The sequence below is a fragment of the Aspergillus neoniger genome, assembly GCF_003184625.1.
Source record: "Aspergillus neoniger CBS 115656 unplaced genomic scaffold BO87scaffold_3, whole genome shotgun sequence".
NCBI classification, from domain to species: Eukaryota; Fungi; Ascomycota; class Eurotiomycetes; order Eurotiales; family Aspergillaceae; genus Aspergillus; species Aspergillus neoniger.
The window spans coordinates 1117158-1140147 of record NW_020291131.1 but is presented as its reverse complement, the minus strand read 5'-3'; the positions used below and the strand labels follow the sequence as shown (position 1 = coordinate 1140147).

At 50.4% G+C, this 22990-nt stretch overlaps 9 protein-coding genes across 9 annotated transcripts; 5 read left to right on the top strand and 4 right to left on the bottom strand.

Annotated features, from left to right (window-relative positions):
• Window positions 1-39: 39 nt before the first annotated feature.
• On the top strand, window positions 40-3379 carry BO87DRAFT_382862 (glycoside hydrolase family 35 protein; the record flags this gene model as incomplete). The annotated part of the gene is made up of 7 exons (XM_025624629.1): window positions 40-266; window positions 331-453; window positions 505-1196; window positions 1248-2515; window positions 2573-2705; window positions 2776-2922; window positions 2985-3379. The coding sequence occupies 7 exons, from the start codon at window positions 40-42 to the stop codon at window positions 3377-3379; spliced, it is 2985 nt and encodes a 994-aa protein (XP_025484360.1).
• Window positions 3380-3852: 473 nt separating this feature from the next.
• BO87DRAFT_372934 (TPT-domain-containing protein) lies at window positions 3853-5792 on the bottom strand. The gene is made up of 8 exons (XM_025622411.1): window positions 5306-5792; window positions 5182-5249; window positions 5099-5104; window positions 4921-5038; window positions 4757-4856; window positions 4559-4709; window positions 4250-4506; window positions 3853-4196 (listed from the first exon to the last, which is right to left on the bottom strand). The coding sequence occupies exons 1-8, from the start codon at window positions 5392-5394 to the stop codon at window positions 3966-3968; spliced, it is 1020 nt and encodes a 339-aa protein (XP_025484359.1). The 5' UTR covers window positions 5395-5792; the 3' UTR covers window positions 3853-3965.
• Window positions 5793-6650: 858 nt separating this feature from the next.
• Window positions 6651-9255, top strand: BO87DRAFT_372933 (lysosomal protective protein precursor). Its single transcript, XM_025622410.1, has 4 exons — window positions 6651-7263; window positions 7320-7432; window positions 7485-8142; window positions 8195-9255. The coding sequence occupies exons 1-4, from the start codon at window positions 7138-7140 to the stop codon at window positions 9149-9151; spliced, it is 1854 nt and encodes a 617-aa protein (XP_025484358.1). The 5' UTR covers window positions 6651-7137; the 3' UTR covers window positions 9152-9255.
• Window positions 9256-9894: 639 nt separating this feature from the next.
• BO87DRAFT_421991 (uncharacterized protein) lies at window positions 9895-10210 on the bottom strand (the record flags this gene model as incomplete). Its single annotated transcript, XM_025627086.1, has 2 exons — window positions 9895-9923; window positions 9988-10210. 2 exons carry the CDS (start codon window positions 10208-10210, stop codon window positions 9895-9897), a joined length of 252 nt encoding a protein of 83 aa, XP_025484357.1.
• A 437-nt stretch (window positions 10211-10647) lies between these two features.
• BO87DRAFT_326097 (putative chromatin structure remodeling complex protein RSC3) lies at window positions 10648-13131 on the top strand (the record flags this gene model as incomplete). The annotated part of the gene is made up of 4 exons (XM_025620129.1): window positions 10648-11602; window positions 11655-12072; window positions 12133-12397; window positions 12451-13131. 4 exons carry the CDS (start codon window positions 10648-10650, stop codon window positions 12835-12837), a joined length of 2025 nt encoding a protein of 674 aa, XP_025484356.1. The 3' UTR covers window positions 12838-13131.
• Window positions 13132-13212: 81 nt separating this feature from the next.
• Window positions 13213-15264, top strand: BO87DRAFT_403643 (carboxylesterase). Its single transcript, XM_025625792.1, has 3 exons — window positions 13213-13384; window positions 13557-14567; window positions 14712-15264. The coding sequence occupies exons 1-3, from the start codon at window positions 13357-13359 to the stop codon at window positions 15152-15154; spliced, it is 1482 nt and encodes a 493-aa protein (XP_025484355.1). The 5' UTR covers window positions 13213-13356; the 3' UTR covers window positions 15155-15264.
• A 493-nt stretch (window positions 15265-15757) lies between these two features.
• BO87DRAFT_443387 (uncharacterized protein) lies at window positions 15758-16905 on the bottom strand (the record flags this gene model as incomplete). The annotated part of the gene is made up of 6 exons (XM_025628095.1): window positions 15758-15994; window positions 16060-16245; window positions 16386-16480; window positions 16536-16689; window positions 16750-16815; window positions 16891-16905. 6 exons carry the CDS (start codon window positions 16903-16905, stop codon window positions 15800-15802), a joined length of 711 nt encoding a protein of 236 aa, XP_025484354.1. The 3' UTR covers window positions 15758-15799.
• A 1169-nt stretch (window positions 16906-18074) lies between these two features.
• Window positions 18075-20174, top strand: BO87DRAFT_443379 (carboxylesterase; the record flags this gene model as incomplete). The annotated part of the gene is made up of 6 exons (XM_025628094.1): window positions 18075-18293; window positions 18362-18446; window positions 18509-18823; window positions 18892-19007; window positions 19063-19360; window positions 19430-20174. 6 exons carry the CDS (start codon window positions 18075-18077, stop codon window positions 19906-19908), a joined length of 1512 nt encoding a protein of 503 aa, XP_025484353.1. The 3' UTR covers window positions 19909-20174.
• A 101-nt stretch (window positions 20175-20275) lies between these two features.
• BO87DRAFT_455568 (ankyrin) lies at window positions 20276-22749 on the bottom strand (the record flags this gene model as incomplete). Its single annotated transcript, XM_025628662.1, has 3 exons — window positions 21747-22749; window positions 21541-21688; window positions 20276-21452 (listed from the first exon to the last, which is right to left on the bottom strand). Exons 1-3 carry the CDS (start codon window positions 22702-22704, stop codon window positions 20276-20278), a joined length of 2283 nt encoding a protein of 760 aa, XP_025484352.1. The 5' UTR covers window positions 22705-22749.
• Window positions 22750-22990: the final 241 nt, after the last annotated feature.

Here is a 22990-nt window from a genome sequence, read left to right as displayed (position 1 = left end):
ATAGATACTAAGAAAATATTGCGCGTGGGCGATAATACCATGAAGCTTCAGTTCATACTCTCGTGCTGGGCCATCTTGGTCGCCCAGATCCGGGCGACTACAGATGGTCTGACAGATCTGGTCGCCTGGGACCCTTATAGTCTGACCGTCAATGGCAATCGCTTGTTTGTCTATTCCGGAGAGTTCCATTATCCCCGATTGCCCGTTCCGGAAATGTGGCTTGATGTCTTTCAGAAGATGCGCGCTCATGGCTTCAACACTGTTAGGTTTGTGCAATGTGAATATCCAAGAGCTCTTCCAGACCCATGACTTCTGACGGCTGTCACATAGTCTATATTTCTTCTGGGACTATCACTCTCCAATCAATGGGACATATGACTTTGAAACCGGAGCACATAATATCCAGCGCTTATTTGACTATGCCCAAGAGGCCGGAATCTACATCATCGCACGGTTAGACATAGTTACTCTCCGTGTCCTCGGGAATTGCTGACCTTATACCAGTGCTGGGCCCTACTGCAATGCTGAATTCAACGGAGGTGGTCTAGCTCTATACCTGAGCGACGGAAGCGGTGGTAAATTGCGAACGAGCGATGCGACATATCACCAGGCATGGACTCCCTGGATTGAGCGTATTGGTAAGATCATTGCGGAAAACTCCATCACAAACGGTGGGCCAGTCATCCTCAACCAGATCGAGAATGAACTTCAGGAGACCACGCATTCTGCGACCAATACCTTGGTCGAGTATATGGAGCAGATTGAGGAGGCATTTCGAGCTGCTGGCGTGGACGTTCCCTTCACTAGCAACGAGAAAGGCCAGCGATCTCGAAGTTGGTCGACAGACTATGAGGATGTGGGTGGTGCGGTCAACGTCTATGGCTTAGACTCGTACCCGGGAGGGCTCAGTTGCACCAACCCTTCCACAGGATTTTCAGTCGTACGGAACTATTATCAATGGTTCCAAAACACCAGCTACACGCAGCCCGAATATTTGCCTGAGTTCGAAGGTGGCTGGTTCTCTGCCTGGGGCGCCGACTCTTTCTACGATCAGTGCACGAGTGAGCTGAGTCCACAATTTGCGGATGTGTACTACAAGAACAATATTGGTCAGCGGGTCACCCTCCAGAACCTGTACATGCTGTACGGGGGTACAAATTGGGGCCATCTAGCTGCACCTGTGGTGTATACTTCATGTAAGTACTCCCGTTAGGTTCCGCAGGCAAAGCCATACTTACCTGCTGTAGACGACTACAGCGCTCCTCTTAGAGAGACTAGACAAATCAGAGACAAGCTCAGTCAGACGAAGCTCGTTGGTCTGTTCACTCGAGTGTCTTCTGGCTTGCTGAGAGTCGAAATGGAAGGGAATGGCACCACTTACACATCGACCACCTCAGCATACACATGGGTGCTTCGAAACCCCAACACGACCGCCGGATTCTATGTCGTGCAACAGGCTACCACATCCTCGCAGACAGACATCACGTTCTCCCTGAATGTGAATACTTCTGCGGGGGCGATCACCTTACCTAATATCAATCTGCAAGGCAGGCAAAGCAAGGTGATCTCGACTGATTACCCACTCGGTCATAACACGCTCTTGTATGTGTCAACCGACATCGCGACATACGGCACCTTTGGGGACACTGATGTTGTCGTGCTCTATGCACGCTCTGGACAGGAGGTGTCGTTTGCCTTCAAGAACACGACTAATCTGACCTTCGAGGAATATGGTGAATCGGTGAACCTGACTAGCAGTTCAGGTAATCGTACTATTACCTCATACACTTACACTCAAGGCAGTGGTAGCAGCGTTGTGAAGTTCTCAAATGGCGCCATTTTCTATCTCCTGGAGACGGAGACGGCATTCCGATTCTGGGCACCACCTACCACAACAGACCCTTATGTGACAGCGGAACAGCAGATATTTGTGCTGGGCCCATACCTAGTCCGCACTGTGGGTATCTCTGGAAGCGTTGTGGATTTGGTTGGAGACAACGACAACGCCACAACCGTGGAAGTATTCGCTGGGTCTTCCGCAAAGACTGTCAAATGGAACGGTAAGGAGATCACCGTCAAGAAAACAGATTATGGGAGCCTTGTGGGATCGATTGGTGGCGCCGATACCAGCACCATTTCGCTCCCCAGTTTGACCGGATGGAAAGTTCGCGACTCCTTGCCCGAGACCCAGTCTTCCTATGATGACTCCAAGTGGACGGTGTGCAACAAGACTACAACGCTGAGTCCAGTCGATCCACTCAGTTTGCCTGTTTTGTTTGCCTCCGACTATGGCTATTATACTGGCATCAAGATCTATCGCGGTCGATTCAATGGTGCCAACGTGACCGGAGCAAACTTGACTGCGCAAGGAGGTCTGGCCTTTGGTTGGAATGTCTGGCTGAACGGGGATCTTGTGGCCTCGCTTCCAGGTGATGCCGACGAAACGTCGTCTAACGTAGTTATCAGCTTCTCCAACCATACCTTGAAGCAGACCGATAATCTGCTGACAGTTGTGGTAAGTTAGCACGCAGATACGCTAGCTTAGACCCACATGGTTAATTTCTTTACCCAGATCGACTACACCGGACATGACGAGACGTCTACCGGTGATGGCGTGGAGAACCCTCGAGGACTTCTCGGAGCAACACTCAATGGCGGTTCATTCACGAGCTGGAAGATCCAAGGCAACGCTGGAGGTGCCGCTGGTAAGGACTCCACTGGGCCCCTTCTCTCCGTCGCACTAGACTAAGAACATTGTTCTCTTTGTGACAATAGGAGCATATGAGCTTGACCCTGTGAGAGCACCCATGAACGAAGGCGGCTTGCTCGCCGAGCGTCAAGGTTGGCATCTACCAGGATACAAGGCGAAGTCATCGGACGGCTGGACGGATGGATCTCCGCTCGATGGACTGAACAAGTCAGGTAAGCATCAATATCCTTGATGTCGCTGCCCGTTGTTATCTGCATCTAACCAAGAGCAATAGGAGTCGCATTTTACCTGACCACCTTCACCCTTGACCTTCCCAAGAACTATGACGTTCCTCTCGGTATCCAATTCACCTCACCGTCGACCGTCGACCCGGTGCGCATCCAGCTCTTCATCAATGGATACCAATATGGCAAATATGTTCCCTATTTGGGGCCGCAAACAACGTTTCCCATACCACCTGGTATTATCAACAACCGCGACAAGAACACCATTGGCCTCAGCCTGTGGGCGCAGACGGATGCGGGTGCTAAGTTGGAGAACATCGAGTTGATCAGCTATGGTGCGTATGAGAGCGGCTTCGATGCGGGCGATGGGACGGGATTCGATCTTAATGGAGCTAAATTGGGGTATCAGCCTGAGTGGACGGAGGCTCGCTCACAGTATACCTGATGATGATCAGTCATTAGTTACCAGTAGTAGTTGTTATTGTCACTATTAAAGTGGAGGGTAGTAGCAGTAGTATATATATCTCAACGGCTAGTAAGAAATAACACAGCAGTCGCTGGGGTATACTCCAATGGTATACTGTAAAAGTGTCACAGTATAATATTCATCGCCAGCCTGAAAATGTCAGACCAGCGTGACATCCTAGGATTTGAACTTAAGTGGGCGAGCCAGAAGAGTTGTGGGGGAGGGAGATGCTGTGGGATATCCGCCTTCTGCCTCAGGCAACAAGGATGGTCCCACCCGAAAAGAGGAACAAACGAGCGCGTCGCGTCCGGCAACTTCTGTACGCAGCTGTATGGTATCAAGTATTGCCATTATTATTTTTTCGAATACCGTAAAGATGATGCACATAGCGAAGTGATTAGGCTAGAGATGCTGGCATCTCCCCCTGACTACGGAGTATGCTCACTCACGTTTCGCAGTTACACCTCATATAATAAAGATACAATTGGGGCCCTGTCCGATTCTATGTACGTTCTATATCTGCCAACCAACTACTACTCCCCACATATCCTATGTACAGTCGACTCTAGTTATCGGGGCGGGAGCCACCAAGCAGCTGGTACCGCACCTGGGCCAGAAGGTTGTTGACACCGTCCTTTCCAAGCTTGTAGTAAACCAGACCACCAAGGGCGATGGCGTATCCGAAGGCCTGGAGAGGAGTGACGGGATCGCGGAAGATGACCATCGAGGCAACGACAAGGAGGATATCCTTGAGAACTCCGGACAGAGTAAGGACGAGGGCGGAGGTTTTGCCAATCTATCGAAAATTAGCGAACTGATGCTGACGAACTCAGTTTCAGCAAGACATACCAGGAAGACGACGGCAACGTTGAGTCCGAAAGCCACGGCGGCGTTAAGGAACAGAGTACCCATGCCGAGTTGGTAGATGTCCGACATGTGCAGCGAGGGGAGCTCGACAACCGCAGTGACGACGGCGTTCATGACGGCGCAAGCAGGTGCGAAGTAGTACAGGGAAACCAGGGGGTCCATCTTGAATTCGGCAGAGCTGAGCAGGCGCTGAACCATGACCAGACGGACGGACTCGAAGATGGTCGCAAAGAACTGGCCTAGACGAGTGTAAATAAATTGGCCAGTCGCAGGATGTCTTAGAAGACCTACAGATGAAACCGATCATGGTAAACTTGATTTCACCAATGGAGGCAATGATAACACCGAGGACGATGAAAGAAATGTTTCCGAGCAGGCTGAGCTTCACCGGCGCAATGCCCATGGCCCAGGTAGCAAGCAGTGTAGCCACAGAGTTGGTGGCCTGACCACATTAGCGGGAGTTTTGCACATGGAGTCGAATGTATTCACCTTGAGCATCTGGATAAAGGACACACTGAGGTAGAGATAGGCGAGGTTGCCGCAGATCAGACTGAGAGAGAAGAATGCGCCAATGGGGACGATGGCACGCCTATAATGACAACATCCGATTAGACACAGCCATTGATTGTAATTTCCACGACGATTTCACTGACATGTATACGCGAGAGGTCATGGGCACCTGGTGACGGGAGTCGAGCAAAGTGGTGAACCGCGCCATGAGGCGGGTCATGATGGTTGCGAAAACGAGATGCCATGTGGTCAGGAAGATGGCTGGAGCATGTTAGTCGCTTGCGACGGTTTATCTCGGCATGAAGATTGGAATTGACGTACGGAAATCTGTGAAAGAGAAAAGTAACGACGGTCAGCCTATTAATCGCATACTGCAACAGCGCAGAAGATGGGGGTCAACTCACTGAATCCAGCGGTATGGAGAATCCACTTGTTGAAGATGATCACACCGGAACTGAGAGCAATCCAGGTACTAGAGAGACATTAATGAACATTCCATAGGCAGCCACCACAGATATAGAGTCGTACGCGATGTAGAAAGCCGGGTGCATGGCGGCCTTGGAAGGCTCCGCGGACACAGGCGTGTTGACGGTCGGCAATTGGGATTTAGCAGCCATGATGGACGGTCGCACACGGGCGGACTGGCGAGGTCGTAAGAGAGATGGGAGGACAGGGGAGGTCGACAGGAACCGGGCAGGAGAAACTCCGCAGAATGCTGCTGGAGAAGAAGAAGAACAAGAAGAAGAGAAGGAAGAGGACAGCAAGGAGAATAAAAAAGCTTAGCGGCGGCAGGTGAAAAGCGCAGCGAGACTCCGTTTGGACGTTGTTTGTTGGTGGAGCCCCGCCGGTCGTCAGCCGCTAATTCTGGTTTGCTGCTCGGGTTCCTGATCGGCGTCCCTCTTTCACTCTTCAATCTTCCCTCTCTCTCTATCTCTCCAGCCACTTTCCCCAGCCCACGTTCCTTCAATTCTATACTATACTATACACCCAGTTTTCAGGGTCTTTTTCATCCTCGCCGATCATCTACCTCTCTTACGCATCCGCATTGTCATCTTGTCCTGCCACACTCGATCAATGCCCATTGAGATGGCAGCTGAAAAAAGACACTATACATAGTAACCCCAACCAGTCGAGCAACAGCCGATCGACTCCAGGGCCACGCGGCCCTTTGGGTCCAGCCTCGTCCCTCCGCGTCATCGCCCCTCCAGGCGTCAAATCCTATCCCGATGGCGTTACTCCGTCCTCCGAGCTCTAAGACATGCCCACTGTCTATCTCGAACACACTAACCACTTTGATCGCTTCAATCACTGGCACCATACCAATAAGGAAACTCACAATACCCGTTCGGAAAGTGGGTGGAGTCTGGTCGACCAAGGATATCTTCCGTGCACCCAGGGTTCTTCTGCCAGGGTCTTCGATATTTGCGGAGACTGTGTGCTTATCGATAGGAAATATATCCACAATCTTTCCCCCCTAATTCACAGCTGAAAAGGGATGCCTTGCATGCAACAAATTTTTTTTTAAATATTTTTCTCGTCGTAGTTCTTGGGCTGTGACACCCACCTTCAACACACTCTGCTCTCCATGACGTACGGGGGATGTGAAACTTGGAAGCGATGTTCTCCGACGCCTTATTCGTCATCCCCACTGACATCTGCCTTGTCAAACATGGAACGCAGAAGAGGCAAAGTTGAAACACGATCCCGCTGTATTGCGGAGCATCGATACTCCGAACGGTTGATCGGCTTACGAAGCTTGTCGCCCCAAAGCTACTATAGTAGTCAACACTATGGTTGACCGCAATAAAAGGCTAAATAAGGGTCCTTTGGGTGCTCCAACTCTGGGAAATCTCCGACCGTTAGGCTACCTAATCTGCTATCTCTACCCGTTAGCCCACTTACCCATCTTTGGTCTCCCGAATGAAAAGAAAACAAAGTACTACAAGCGGGCCTATGACATTGAGCCAGGAGTGGGGCATTTGCTCCAGTCGTTCATCTGTTATCGATTTATCAAGTTTGTGAAGCTCCCCGGAGCTGGATAAGCTGGTCAGTCCATCGCCAGTTCCGCTCTGCAATGCGCCAGCACCGAAGCGTCTGCACGTAGCCCATTTTGTCAGCTACGTATCTGCCTCTTAACTAGATGGATGTCGCCATTCGTCCACTAAGAACGCCATTCCCCACGGCCGACGGACTCCGGCGCAAGGGCCTGATAAGCGTTAGCTCCGACTCCGAGTTAGTCATGCGGCGTATTACACGCTCTTCTCCCCTCACGATGTTGATGCTTTCTCTGTTGTCTCCGGTATACCCAGTAAAGCTCAGGCTGTGATATTTGAGGTATCATTGCCCTCAGCCTCTTCACCATGTTGACTAGTCTGGTGCTTGGGGGACTTCTGGGTCTCGCGACCGCTCAATTCCCCCCCGAGCCCGAAGGCATCACCGTGCTCAAGTCCAAGTTGCATGAGAATGTGACTATTTCCTTCAAAGAGGTGTGTACAGAGGATCTAGAAATGGATTCTATACTCGTTCCCGTACTGATTTTCAGCCTGGAATTTGTGAAACCACACCGGGTGTCCGATCTTATTCGGGCTATGTACACCTTCCCCCCGGTTTCCTTTCCGACGGGACAGGAGAAGTTCAGGATTATCCCATCAACACGTAAGTAGACTTCGAAGCATTGGAGGATGAGCGATCATTGACTTTCAACCAGCTTCTTCTGGTTTTTCGAAGCCCGCAAAGATCCCAGCAATGCGCCTCTGGCCATTTGGCTCAATGGAGGTCCGGGTGGTTCATCGCTCATGGGGCTCCTCGAAGAATTAGGCCCCTGTTCCATTGCATCGGACTCCAAGACCACAGTCCTCAATTCTTGGAGCTGGAACAATGAAGTCAATCTCCTATTCCTTGATCAGCCAACTCAAGTCGGCTTCTCATACGATGTCCCAACCAATGGCACTTTAGTTCGGAATGCTGACGGCGAAGAAGAAATCATTTCCGGTGATTTCTCCATTGATATTCCTCAGACCAACTTCACCCACCATGTTGGTACCTTTGCAAGCCAGAAGCTTGCACAGACAGCTAATGGGACTGCATTCGCGGCTCACGCTCTATGGCATTTCGCGCAAACCTGGTTCTTCGAATTCCCACACTACAAGCCAAATGATGATCGCGTCAGTCTCTGGGCTGAAAGTTACGGAGGCCACTATGGTCCAGGTATCTTTCGGTTCTTCCAACAGCAGAATGACAAAATCTCAGACGGGACTGCAGAAGACGGTGCACAGTATTTGCACCTTGACACACTTGGCATTGTGAACGGTTTGATGGATATGGTGATCCAAGAAGAGGCTTACATTACTTGGCCGTACAATAATGTAAGTCTAGCCTCGTCCTATTCCAATTTGCGTATTGTCTAATTTTGTCTAGACCTACGGCCTCGAGATCTTCGATAAACCCCTCTACGAAGAACTAATGTATAATTGGACGCATCCCGGAGGCTACCGCGATCAGGCCCTCGCCTGTGAAGCGGCTCTGAAAGAACGTGATTCCGGCTTGCCTCACCCAAGGAAGAATGTCTCTGAAATTTGCGGAGGTCTTGCACTCGAATGGGGAGATGGTCCCATCACCTACTACCACACTTTCAATCGCGGGTGGTACGACATTGCCCATCCTAAGAACGACCCATTCCCTGCCAAGCACATGCTCGGATATTTGACGCAGGAGTCCGTCCTGGCCGCTCTTGGGGTACCCGTCAACTTCACATCGTCTTCGAGTGCCGTGGCTACACAGTTCATAAATACTTTTGACATCGTCCATGGCGGCTTCCTGGATGCAATTGGTTACCTCCTCGACAGCGGAGTCAAAGTGCACATGATGTACGGTGATCGTGATTACGCCTGCAATTGGGTCGGGGGCGAAAAAGCCAGCCTTGCAGTCCCTTACTCGCGAATTACTGAATTTGCCGACACGGGATACTCCCCACTTCTTACGCCCGACGGGATTAGCGGCATGACCCGCCAGCTGGGCAACTACAGCTTCACTCGCGTCTTTCAAGCCGGGCACGAGGTCCCCTCCTACCAGCCTGTCGCAGCGTATGAGATCTTCATGCGGGCGACTTTCAACAAGGATATCCCGACTGGCCTCTTAGCTGTTGGCGATAATTTCCAGACGATTGGACCCAAGGATACGTGGCATATTAAAAATATTCCTCCTGTTATGCCAAAGCCGCAGTGCTATGTCCTGAGTCCCGAGACGTGTCCTCCGGAGGTTTGGGAGACCGTTGTGAACGGATCTGCGACCGTAAAGGATTGGTATGTTGTCGATGGTAGCGCGGGTGTTGAGGACCAGGAGGGTTTTAGCATTCTGGGAGGAGATGAGCTGTAGTGGCTTAGAGGTCTACTGCACAACCTCGGTAGCACTTAGATTGAGATCTCAATCATGAGCGATATCGATATAGTCTGCTCTCTCATCTACGAGCACGTGATAAATATCTAGCAATAAAAGCGGACCAGTCGGCCGAAAGGATCACGTGATGACCTATCAAGGTTGCGCGTTCGATCCGGCCCCTGACCGTTGTCGTAAAATCCAAGGATAATCACTGCCCAAGAATATGGCCACCACCACCAATGAAGAGCTGGGGTGTGCCGAATAAAGAGGCAGTGTGTTGACGTGCAGAGGCAGACTAGCTCATCACCCAGCAGCTGGGGTTGTTTTTTTGCTGGTGAAGTCTGCAAAATATGAGATGGTACACAACCTTGGGTCTTCAACTGAATGAGTTGACTGAGAGTGAGAGGGGCTGCTCTTAGATAGGTTTGTAACATATTTCTACGACACACCAGTTCCTGCTACAAAGGGTCTCCCAATGTGCCGTTGTTCTGTCCAAAGGCTAGTTTGCCTTAAGCCGGCAGCTCAGTTGTAGATTATGCACACCGAGCTATGTATTACCATGGTATATGAAATAGCTTCGAAACCAATCTTATCTAGTTCATAAAAACTCCTTTCTCAAATGCAAGGAGATATTAAGTATTACATATAATCCAATCAATGGAAGCTTCATGCATATCCATCACGCAGTCCGTTCTATACCAAGTAGGTCGTATCCCTCGTGAAAACTGTGGCCAACACTATCAGGCGCGTGTGGACATGCCCCTCATAGCTATGTTATGTCGTGTCAGTTTGAAACTATTCAGCTAACCATCCGTGACATGCGACATACTTACAGTACTGAGTAGAACCGTAGTCGATGCTATCAGGGCCCTGTTGTAAAGAGGACCCCTTCTGGGACCCAGTCTTGCTCTGAGCCAGGGTAGTTGCGTCGCTGAGAACAGATGCCGAATCTTCGATGCGGTCTTCCGTGGGTTTGACGTATTCATCAGACTTGGCTTTGCTAGTCTGTCTGGCCTTGAAGGATCGGTAGAGTCCGTTCAATGGAGTGAGAGGCATGGTGGAGTTGATTGTTGCAAGGATGTGAAAATGGTTGGAATGATTGATTTGAGAGAAACTGAGTGCTTGATTGCAACTGCTCTTGATTGTTCTTGTCTATTAGTTCTACATGACCTTGCTGGGGAAGGCTTTATATGCTCGATGCAAGCAAGCTGAGGCATATACTTGGCGAACTGGTTAGGGTCGGCACTCGGAGCTCAGCGCACGAGCCATCGGACCGCAAGCCACTGTCTCTCAACTTGTAGCAAAGGATCGAGGCTATACTAACAACGGCTAAACAACAATGGCTAATAAGGCTGCCTGTCCACTTATCTCCTTTCTTTATCTCCCCCCGCTTCCTCGTCGCTTTCTTTTTCTTTCTGTTGGGTGTTCGGAGTCGGACCTCAACTACGGACCTCATTTACGTTTGACTCAGAGGCATCTGCCTGCGCATCGCCATGTCTGCTCCACGCCGTAATGGACAGTTATCATCCTGTGAGCCTTGCAGGAAGTCTAAGCTCCGATGCGATCACTCAGCTCCAGTATGTAATCGATGTGTCCGACGGGGTAAATCGGACCTCTGTGTTTACCACCCAGCTCCGCTCACTAAGCCGCGCGAATTATCACGACCATTGAAGGCCACCAAGATAGCAACCAAGGAACAAACGCTGGTGCCTGCAAAGTCACTGACATGGGATAGTCTGGGCGCTTCATCCCCGGTGACTGTGTTAGGGTCAGCGGCATTTCCCAATTCGTCGAAGCTTCCATTCTCAGGATCGGGGTTCTTGGGCCCTACCAGTTACTCTGGTGCTTTCAGCAATAGTGAGCTGGATGTCGTGGACTTTCCTTCATCCACCAAATCCACCCCTATCGATCCTCAGCAGGTGGCACGGGGTGCCCAGGTTCTCTTTCTGTTAGAGCACCTACCGTTGTATGCCGAAATTTCAGAGAAGCGCTTTGCCATTTCGACGGGATGGGTTTTCGGTATCCAACTGATGGATCAGTTGTTCAAGGTCCTAGGAGAGGTTTACCGCAATGCAATCCAGGGCTCGGGAAACAAGTATGCGCGCCTTTTAGATCTCTCTAGGGCCTTCTTCAAGAATACATTAACTCCTATCGTGACCCATGACTCGATGACGTTGGCCGAATACTTCTCGTTGGCATCGCCGCGCTGGGAGATGTTGTCTTTACTTTTCGGCTTTGTTGGTACGGCAACATACCAAACACCACCACATAGTTTGGGATTGGAGCATCAGGACGAAATCACGAGCAAGGAAGGTTTGCGACAGATATGTATGCAGGCCAGCCAGACATGCCTGCAGTTTTGTAATCATCTAGGGACCCTCGGTGACCCTTTGTCGTGGGCTATGCTTCAGCATGCAATTTACCTATCGCATATGCACGGGAGTAGTGGTATGTCATTGAGAGTATATCATGGTTCATATCCCAGTTAAAATAAACCTAGATCACAGAACATGGCAAATGCTCGGAGATATCACAACCACAGTCTTTGCACTCGGATTGCACCAACCCGATACCGATACCACAGCTCCATTTTTTTTGAAGGAGATCCGGAAAAGAACGATGGTTGGGGCATATGCGCTTGACAAAGAGCTTGCAACATTCCTCGGCAGGCCCCCACGGATATGTTGGCGTTATTGCAATATCCAATACCCATTGGACATGAGCTACGCGGAAATTGTTGCCGAACCCGCTATAAGAGATGCAGCTATTACACGCTTAGATGCGGAAGGTTGGAATATCGACGGCCGTATCGACAAGGGAGCCAACGCTCGAGCCAGACTGGCTGCTAGTATTGATAAAGAAAACGCGTTGGAAATATCACTCAGTAACAGGCGTGACGAATTAGAGGAAAAGGTTCAGTGAGTGGCACGAGATCAAAGCTACGATCGGACTAGCATTAACTAGTAGCTGCTGAACAGAAATGCTTGCAAAAAGTCAGACGAACTACGACGCAGTCTACCTGCATGCCTACAGTGGACAGAGGATAAAACAGATCCTCAAGTTGCGTCTTATCACGTGGAATTTCTTTACCATGAGTTCCTGCTATTGCAGACTCTCTACAAACGGGTTGGAAAGGGTATTGATGCTTTCGCCAACAAGGCTTTGGAAATCATTAGCACCCTATTGCATATGGTATCATTGGAGACGCGCTCAGGCCGAGTCCACCCAAGCGTCATTTTAGATGTGAGTTTCGGACTATAGAACTGTACCTTTGCTCCCACTTCTCACCAACCCAGCTCTGCTACATCGGTCTTCCTGCCGCCGGTACGCTTTGCACCGAACTTCTGCGACGCTCACAGCCGCAAACTAGCGTAGCCATCGTATCGCCACAAACACCATTTCCTCGTTCCGACATCATACAGAAGTTGAGCGTTTTTGTCGCGCAGCTGAAAACCTTCTCTCGCCAGCAAGAGGGTGACTACGAGATCTGCATCAAGGGGCAGAGGATTATCTCTCAGGCGCTAGATCGGGTGCTCTCACCAGCACCGGTAGGCGTGGTAGCTTCTAGTGACATCTCTTTGGATACTGAGGCACCAGGAGGAGATATTGGAGACAATGACTTCATGGAGTTTTTGGAGACGTTTGACTGGGAGCAAGAGATGAGGTTAACTTTTGGATGTTGAATGAGCAGCCAAGCACGTTCTGCAACGAGATTACGCGTAGATATTCGCCGTCGTGACTTGAAGTAGCTCATATCTACTAAATTGCAACTAAGGGGGTAATGCATGCTATATTCTGGAGTCGCTGCAGAGCTGGTTGAGGCTGGTGATATAGTAAGGATGTTCATTAACGAGCTCGAATAGGTAATTGAGCGGAACGATCGGCGGTTTTCACTAATGATGGAAGGTTTGTATTGAATAGCGCAGTCCCATCTACCCAGACCAGCAAATAATTCCGAGCAGGTGCTTGGAATCCCCACAGTTTTGCGCGTCCTCTGCCCTAATAAACTAGGGTGAAACCGATAACCATTTTTTACCCACTATTTACCAGGCTTTTGGCTGATATCTTCACGGGAACCGGCGGACGGACATCGGAGACGTCTGGGCCACTATCTCCGACGCCGTCGATTAAGGTCATGAACGCACGGTCGACTAGTATAATCTGTGCGGATCGTAATAACGGAAGAGTGACCAAATACCATCATGCATGGCGTGTGCTATCTACCCCGGAGTACATACGTTGTTTTAACACGCCATGGCTTTTGAAGTCCGAGGGATCTGCATGCCTTGCAATTCGTTAAATAGGCTCACCTGTAGCTATAAGAGCTCTCTTTTCCCGGGTCTTCGAGAGACATAAGATAGTATTCTGCTTCACATCACATACAATCCCTCGTTTCTTCCAGTGTCTGCGAACGTGAGAATCAACGAGAGGTCCACTCGTGGCCTCAGTGTCCTTTCCCTACTGGCTCCGGCTAGCGCCACTCTCTATGACCAGACCATCCAGCTCTCCCAGGGCAAGGTGCAAGGTGCTGCTGCATTCAACGAAAGCAGTGCACCGTCCTACATCTCGAACTGGAAAGACATCGCCGTTTGGAAGGGTATTCCATATGCCGCCACAACCGGTGGAGAAAACCGCTGGAAGCCACCACAGAGTGCCCCATCCTGGAACGGCACCCTGAAAGCTACTGCATTTGGGCCCAGCTGTCCTAGCTCTTCAGCTGGCGACGGGTTGAGCGAGGACTGCCTGTCGATCAACATCTGGAGCCCCGCAACAGCCACTGATGCCAAACTGCCTGTCATGCTGTGGTCCTATGCGGCCGGAGGTGAATCCAGCCAGAGTACTTACGACGGTGCAGAAATGGCAGCCAAAGATGTTATCTTTGTCAGCTACAACTACCGCACAGGGCCTCTCGGCTGGCTGACGCTGCATGAGCTGGCCGAGGAGACTGGTGCGACGGGCAACTATGGTCTCCTCGATCAGATTGAAGTTTTGAAATGGGTACATGAAAATATCGCCGCTTTTGGCGGAGACCCCGAGTCCATCACTGTGGCCGGTCAGTCCTTCGGCTCGGGCGCCGTCTACCACTTGGTCAACAGCCCCCGAACCAACGGTATGATTAAGGGTGCGATCGCAGAGAGTGGCCTCAAGGACCCATACGATCCAGACCTGTGGGGATACAGAAGTGACTACCGGAACATGACCTGGGCGTATGCCTTCAGCAAGACCTACGCTGAGTCACTCAATGCGACGAGCCTGGCTGACTTGCGCTCTATGGACCTCGAAATGGTCCTTAGCGGTGCTGGTGTTTCCGATTTCACCGGCTTCGATCTAGTGCTCAACTACCACGCGATGCCCAACAAATACATAGTCAGCCTAGACGAAGGTGCTCCCAACGATGTACCAATTCTGGTTGGTAACAATAAGGACGAGGACGGAATCGATCTGTCCACGACATATACCGTCGCCGAGTACAAGTCAGAGATCAACTCCACCTACGGACCCTACGCCGCCGAGCTACTGGCGCTCCATCCAGCCAGCAACACCACCTAAGCCACAGCTGCCTACAACTCAGTCCTACGTGCTGGCTACTGCACCTCTACCTGGTCGTGGGCCAAGCGCTGGAATCAGTCCTCTACTGAGCCCATTTACTACTACCTCTGGACCTACTCGCCCGCTGGCTCGGACGGAGCCACCCACGACTCGGAGGTGTCTTACGCGCTGAACAACCTCTACGCCCAGACAACCACCTCATATACGGACACTGACTATGAGGTGGCCAATATTATGTCCTCGTACTGGGCGAACTTTGTTAAGACGCAGAACCCGAACAAGGGCAGCTCTTATAATAACGGTACCTTGCTGTACTGGGGTCCCAATGTTCCCGCTCAGCGAAACATGTTCGAGCTTGGCAGCCTCTGGAAGAACATTGCCTTCGCGACAGCCAAGGAGATCCAGTTGTACTGGGGGTACTTTAAGTATGCTACGCCCAGTCCGTACTAGATATAGTGGGCATTCCCGGTTAATGTACATATATCCTCTCCCGTTCGGGGTTGACATTCTCTACTCCCGCGTACCCGCTCCTCAAGACAGTGAGTGCATGATGCACCGGGAGACACTAGCACCGTAGAGGAAACAGGTCCGGTTCCAGACGATGGTCTGTGAGTATAATCAAGCTGGCAGGATTGATTAGGCTTCGGAATTTGAACGAACCTAGGTGGAATGGCACGGCAACTCACAGAATTTGTGGGGATACATTACGTAGGGCCGTCGGAGATCGGAGGGAGAAAGACATGGCCACCTCCGACTGAACCCTCAAATAGGGTCTCCCGAGGCACAGGTTTTCCCCACAGGACCGGGATAGAACAGCCCGTCCCCATCCAAAACTTGGATCCCTGAAATTCTCAAGTTGTCGTCTCGATCTAAAATACAAAGTGGACATTGTCTGTTGGATAACAAGAAAGCAAAAAGAACAGTGAATGAGAAATGACTGAGGATTATATGTCAATGTCAAGGCAATTTTCGTTCCTGTAGCAGGTTATTAAGATGTTTTGCATGAATTGGGAGACTATCTGGTGCCTAGAACACAAGAACCACAAGGCTTGTATTAAGGAAGCGCAGTGTCGCGCCCATATCTATAAGACTGCCTCAGTACCACAAAGCCTTATTCCAGAAGAGGCTCTTGTCGTTGGCAAGATCATCGAAAGCAATGGACATAGTTGTATTGAAGCTGATGGTGTTCGTCGCATTTCCATACTTCGGACAGTAAATCTTGTCATCAGGCCAGAGGGTGTTGGGGTTGCCGGTTAGGACGAACGCAGGGAGGTACTGTTGCATGGTGCGCTGCAAAGGAAAGTCAGTCCGTAGAAATAAAATAGCCATCAATCGGAGAAAGAACATGCTGCAACCGTGACATTGACCGATGAGGAAGAAGAAGAATTCAACCCATTAGCTGGCACAGTACTATAAGTATTATACCAGTAATAAGTCTGATCCGTTCCATGAGTAGCTAACCCAAGATTGACAATGGCATTCCACGTCTCATTATGCAGCGCATGAGTCAGAGCTAAGTTCTTGCCGGTAATGCCGAAGCCCTGACGGATGTCGGAAAGACGTTAACCTACATTCGCGTAATGCGAGGCAGGATAAAGTTTGAGTATATCTTCGACCACATCGTCCGTGATTGAGGGAAGTACATTTGCAGCTCGGCAGCAATATCTGCTGCGCTGGTGACAAAGCTGGAGCTCTGTCTGTTTTCTTCGTGGCGCTCATGGTAGATCACAAGGAGACCGCTGAAATTGAAGTCCTTCTGGTACAATTGTGCTTCGTCTTGGAACTGTCAGCTTCGTTGTCGTGAAGTAGGTACTGAGGATGGGAGAATTACAAGTATCGGCAACTATGTCCCCATCTACCCGCGGCTGAAGCTGGTAGCTGTAGTTGCTGGCGACTTCGCTGCCAATGGTCATCAGAGTTGTGTATTTCACGGAGCGCATGCAGGTGATATCTCCCCCTGGGCAGCCGACTGCAGTCGGTACGTTCTGCCAGCCTGTTTGTAATGGTAGGCTAGCCGAAGTGATAAGAAGGATTGTCGTCCTGACCTCTGCTTGGTGGTGACCGGCTCCAGGCACATATCCAGGGGACATGATATATGCTCCCTTGAAAAGCTGGGGCGCACGGCCACTGAATCGCTGTGGCGTCTGTCAGCGACCATGGAAACCCTTCTTCGGGAAGCTACTTACCGTCAACTGGAACATCACCTGAGAAGCACCGACTCGGAGAGAAAATTGCAGGCGCCATAGACCGGGAAAGATGTATTCCGTCTACCTGAGCAGACGGAGCGATATGCCCTATCAGATCACATCATAAAACCGGAGTTTGCTGAACCTGCTTTAGTCTCCTTTACTAAGTGCCAAGACACAGGTCGACACCTTGTAATCCAAATCTATCCTTTATTTGAATCAGGCGACAATAGATTGTGGATGGTGATGTCTATTGGACAGTGAATGGTGGAGTCCGGGGATCGGGATAGTAAATCTTCGCTTGGCACCGACCCTGGCGCGTAAGCTGCCATTGCATCTGGCTCCACTTGAGTCTAGAGACTATGTCTCAATATTCGCTTGGCTTGCACGCGTGGTACTACTTTCAAGCTGCTTACTTAGGGACTCATGCCCCGCCATGTTACTATTGCGTAGACTAACAACAGGCAAAGTCGAACGGTGGCGTGAATCTATTGGAAACACACCATAAACCCATTAGGAATGCCACAACACAAACATCAGTATACGAGAAGCTTCATGCGACATGACCGTTACTGTAGGTGCACCCCCAGGCAGAGTAGCAGAACACACGGCGCATCAGACGATTGACCATTCTATCCGCTATGCTCTGCAGTGTAGGGAATTTGGACTTAGTCTGGGCGGATTAATATCGGCGGAATAGCTGGCCGCTCAGCGAAGGGCCATGGCTGCTATTGTCGTTGGAGGAATTACCTGCAAGGATGCCGGATAAAGGATTCAGTATGGATTAGGTAGCATAAAGAGACCAGGGCCTGATGCATATCATTCCCAGATTCGGCCATCTAAAATGTGGATAGGTGAGTGGAGATGCGTTTGAATGGTTGTGTAGTCGAGACTAACTCTAGCTCACGGGTAATCGGACCCCTCGGTTAGATAGGGCAGACTTATGCCAAGTCTGAGTATCTGAGCTTTACTTTGTTTAAAGTAGTGATGACGAGGTCCTTCGTAGGATCCTCACTTCCCCCGCAGAGTGGGGGACGGACCCTGCTGTATTGACCTCAGACGCTGCGTGAGACGTGAGGCCTCTTCGTGCTCGCATACATAAATAGTCCTCTCCGCATTGCACTAATTCGACTCAAAGAAACCTACATTCCAGTGCAATCTCTCCGTTTGGCGACAAATTGAAAATGGTGACCTTTTTCGCTTCGTTGGTCTGGGCAGGGCTCACTACTCTCGCTCTTGGAGGGTTGTACCCCCCATACTATGCAGACTTATCGTGGCAACCAGCGAGATCGCTATCCAACTGGTCAAATTTGACAGTGGAGACACGAACCGGAACCTTTATTGGCATGTTGAATGATACATACCCGGATGTCCGCCAATTTCTTCGGGTTCCCTATGCACAGGTACGCACCGAGCTAGCTATCAAGGATCGGAGAGGTTCGAGGCTAATATAATCACTTGATATTACTAGCCGCCAGTCGGGGATCTCAGATGGCTTCCGCCTCAGAAGTTGGCCAACTCGTCGAAGAGAATCGACTCGACTCGCTTTGGACCTGGTGAGTGACTTGTGCTGTGAGGGTGACCGAGGCGAGCAGCCTTCTGATGACCTCGTATCTAGCCTGTCCGCAGTATGTTGCTTCCGGAAGCAGCATGTGGGCAGAGTACGCGCCTACAAGCCTTCTGCTGACTATTGGGGAGGCACCCAATCAGGGATCGACTGCTTGGTCCTCCTCAGAGGACTGTTTGTCACTAGCTGTGTGGACCCCAGCATTTGCGAACAAGACATCAAATCTGCCTGTAGCTCTTTTTGTCACAGGTGGTGGCGGTGTCACTGGCGGAATTGAGGTTCCATCCCAGCTACCATCAAACTGGGTATCGAACTCCCAGGAACATATTGTCGTAACGATCAATTATCGGGTCAACATCTTCGGCAGTAAGATCATGTTGAACCACCCTCGCGCAAATGACTCGGGCTAATTGATCAACTATCACTCGATGTAGATCCTAAATCGAAAGCTCTGACAGAGACATCTCTGACTTTGTTGGATGTGCGGGCCGCAGTAGAATGGGTAGCCGAGAACATTCGGGCATTTGGTGGAGACCCAGATAATATCATGGTAAGAGATTCCAGTCCACGAAGATCATATTATCCTAATCAAAATCTTGAACCAGCTATGGGGACAATCCCAGGGAGCGGCACTCACTCACCTGTATACTCTTGCCTTTCCAGATGACCCTCGTGTGGCAAAATTTGGTGTCATCTCCCAGCCTCCGTCGGTGACAATCAATCTCACCGAGACAGCGGATGTATACGAAGACTTCCACATTGTCGCGAAAGGCCTCGGATGCAACTATGGAGACGACGCAGAGGCAGAGCTGGGATGTATGCGCCAAGTTTCATGGGTACAGATTGAAGAGTATATCAACCGTTACAACGGAACCCAATCCATCGCCTTCTCTAATTATATCCGTTCGTCCACCACAACCCCATGATTGTGTATTTTTGATAGGAACATTACTGACTGATTACGTGGATTAGCCGACGAAAAGTACATCTTCTCCAACGAGTCGGCGCGTTATGCTGCGGGTCGAGTCGCACGGGGCCCAGCCATCCGCTCGGACACCTCACGAGAACAAGCCAGCACATCGGAGTCGACGACAATGGAAGTAGAAGGCGAATGGATCTGCACTGCATACGAGGACTCTATCCGTCGGTCCTCCTTAGGACTCGAGACGTACCGCTATGAATGGGCTGGAAATTTCTCCAATATTAGCCCAGTCCCTTACCTTGGTGCATTTCATTGGTCGGATCTGTTGATGATATTCGGCACATATATGACAGATGCAGGAAATATATCAGCTCTGGAAGTTGCGACGTCGAGGACCATGCAGGATCACGTCTTGGCGTTCCTCAAGAATCCCTCCACGGTCAGCTCCACTGTGGGTTGGCCCGCGTTTAACGCTACTGCTCCATCGGGCGGCCTGATCCTCGAGTTCGGCAATGGCACCACTGTTTAAAATATCACGGGTGATTTCCTCGAGGCTGGGTGCTGGGACTCTTCAGTGCCATTCCCAATTTATGAGCCTAGAAAATGAGCTCGGGTGGATTGACAGCATAGTCTCGTGTGGATGATGCGAATATACTAGTCTGTTGGTAGGCTGCTATCGTCGGTGGGGCTTCTGTGAGTCTTCAGATATACCTTGATTGAGCCTAACTTGTGGTTGGCTTGAGACTATGTGAATGATTAGGTGACTTCAGTGAAATAGCAGATATGCCTAGAAAGGGACTAGGCCATAGTGATGCAATCTATTAGGGCAGCCTAAGAGCTAAGGGGGCTTGGGTTAGCAGACCTACTCTATTCATTAGAAAACTATATAAGTAGATTTATCCGCTCAAAGCCTCCTCTAGGAGAAGAGCCGTATTTTGATGTCCATTCTTTAATGCCCAGAATAAAGGTGTCCTCCTGTTCCGGTCTTTGGAATTAACATCCACCTTCCCAGTCTCTAACAAAGTTCCCACCCCAGCTTCAAGTCCATTCCCTGCCGCCAAAGACAGTACAGTCCGGCCCTCTTCGTTATCTCTTGCTTCCAAGTCTGCATGTCCGGTAGCAATCAACACCATCATGATTTTCTGATGTTTGTCAAATGCAGCCCAGGAAAGCGGCGTTCGTCCGTGGTATTTCTCTATGGTGTTGACATCCGCCTTGCCGGTTTCAAGCAGCGATTTGACAGTCTCTAGGTGGCCCATTCCACACACCCACGAAAGGGCTGTGCGGTCTGATGTTTCATCGCGGATGTTTAGGTCAGCTTGGCCAGTGGCTTGGAGCAGCTTGACTACCGGTTTCATTCGCTCGAGAGAATTAAAGCGCGCCCAGGTCAGTGGCGGCCGATTTTGGTAATCGACGGAGTTGATGTCGACTCTGTTGGTTGCTAAAAGGAGCTGAACAATTTCTGCATGCCCCGCCCCCGCAGCCCATGATAGAGGAGTTCGACCATAATGTGAGTCTCTGGCATCAACGTCCACTTTACCAGTAGCAAGCAACAATTTCACGACTGGCACAAACTCAGCCTCTGCAGCCCATGATAATGGTGTCCGACCATCTTTTGGGCTGTCCAGAGCCAGGTTAGTCAGCATATCCTGCCCAATCCCAATTGCACTTCTCGGCCCTTCATCCATTGGCTGGACATGGACAATGTTCTCAGCTGAACCAACTATACTCGTTGCAGCCTCCAAATTGCGCGACGTGACAAGCAAAGATCCATGTTTTGCTTCTGGGGACGATGAAACAATCGGAATCGTCTCCGTCACGTCATCCTCCAGCAGAACAGGAAGCCCCGTCTCTTGGGAAACACCCACGTTAATAACATTGTCCAGAATAACCAGCCATGGCCCATTCTCTTCGTCAGCTAGCCATTCCAATACCAGTTCCACGACATCGACGGCTGGGTCATCTTTTCCGGGTAGATAAAGACTGTTAGCTATATCTTGATAAGACCTTCTGTATCGGGAGATGCTGCTTGCGTTGACCCAGAATACGGATAGCCAGGGCACATGTTGGGGGCTTCGGTAAGCGTATTAAAGGGCAATGTGTGATTTACTGACTCTGTTAGTGAGGGTTATCATTGCTAGTATCACAATAATCTTCTCACCCTGTGTCTTTACCTCCAACGAGAGCTATGCTGAGAAAACGTTCAAATGTAGCTGCATCGTATCGTCTACCAAGCTCACTCATTATAGAATCACGACCAGTGAAGTTTCCATCTCTCTGGAATGGAACCAAGAAGAGTTTTCCGGGAGCTACAACAATCAGTAAACAGAACATATACTTCGAAAGGAACAAAGATTGACCACGGACCATTTCTCCTCATAGGTCTCGTTCTCTCCACATGCCCTGGTGGTATGACCGACAACAACTCCTTCGCATAAGCAGCCGCCACCCCGGCAGCATAAGGCTGCCATTTCTTGTTCTTATGCGAGTCGGCATAATCACAAATGCCTCGGATCACCAGGCATGGGAAATTATTCACCAGTCCGGCAGCCTCCATCTCGAAGCACAACACCCCGCCTAACTCTGCTGCGAGTCGGTCTCGCTCATGCGCGTCCTTAAGTACTTGATTCCCTGATGCAATCGTTCCATAATGCACTTTAATATCATGGCCTTCACGCTCATCGCGTTGAATCGATTGTTCCTTGTCGCATGCCTCACACGTCATGCCCCCAGCATGGTTATATCCCGCTTCGAACAGGATATCCCTGTTTTTATCTGTATTGTGCGTGAAAGCGGGCATATCCTTAAGCCCTTCCATATAATCAGAGATCGTTCCCCTCCCCAGAAAATGCCTGGCCCGTAGCAAGGCCACCGCATTCAACAGAACAACCGGGGGCGCATTCAAAAACCCCGTGCGTACAAACCCATTAGACGTGCTCTTCCCAAAGTCATACTGCACCACGCCCCCAGTTTGATTATCTGGTCGACCAACCACCACATCTCCCAACCGGATATCGTGCTCAGGACTGGGAACACCCCCGCCGATTCCCACCATGAGGCCGAACCGGATTGATGGAAACGCAGAGCGCATCTGGATTGCCACGGTCGCGGCGGAGCTGGTGCCTATCTGTCCATCTGGGAGACAGGTAATCACAACGTTGTGCCCGGCAATATTTCCCAGATTGAATATGCTGGGATCGTTGATCTGCAGGCGTATGCTGGAGTGTTCGGTGTCTAGCATTGCTTGTGCGGCTGCTAGTTCGATTGGCAGAGCGCAGACCCAGCCTACGGTATAGTCTTCGCGACGAGGTTGGCGTTCTCTCATTGTCGTACTACCGTTCCTTTTTTTCAATGATGAGGAAGAGGGTGCTGTTGGGGAGTTCTACGCGGTCTTACACATATGACAGCCTTGTCATATGCCTTATTTGTTAACCAGCTACTCAGCCTCGCGGGGGCTCGGATGTGGCTCGTCCAATCATATTCCACTTCTATTGCTTAGGTATTTTGATTCCCATAGCAGTAGCACATACCGTCTTAATCACACTTGTACTAGTTATTACTTGAGGGTAACTGTCAGGCTATTTATGATACGAAATAGAGAAGTTCAAAAT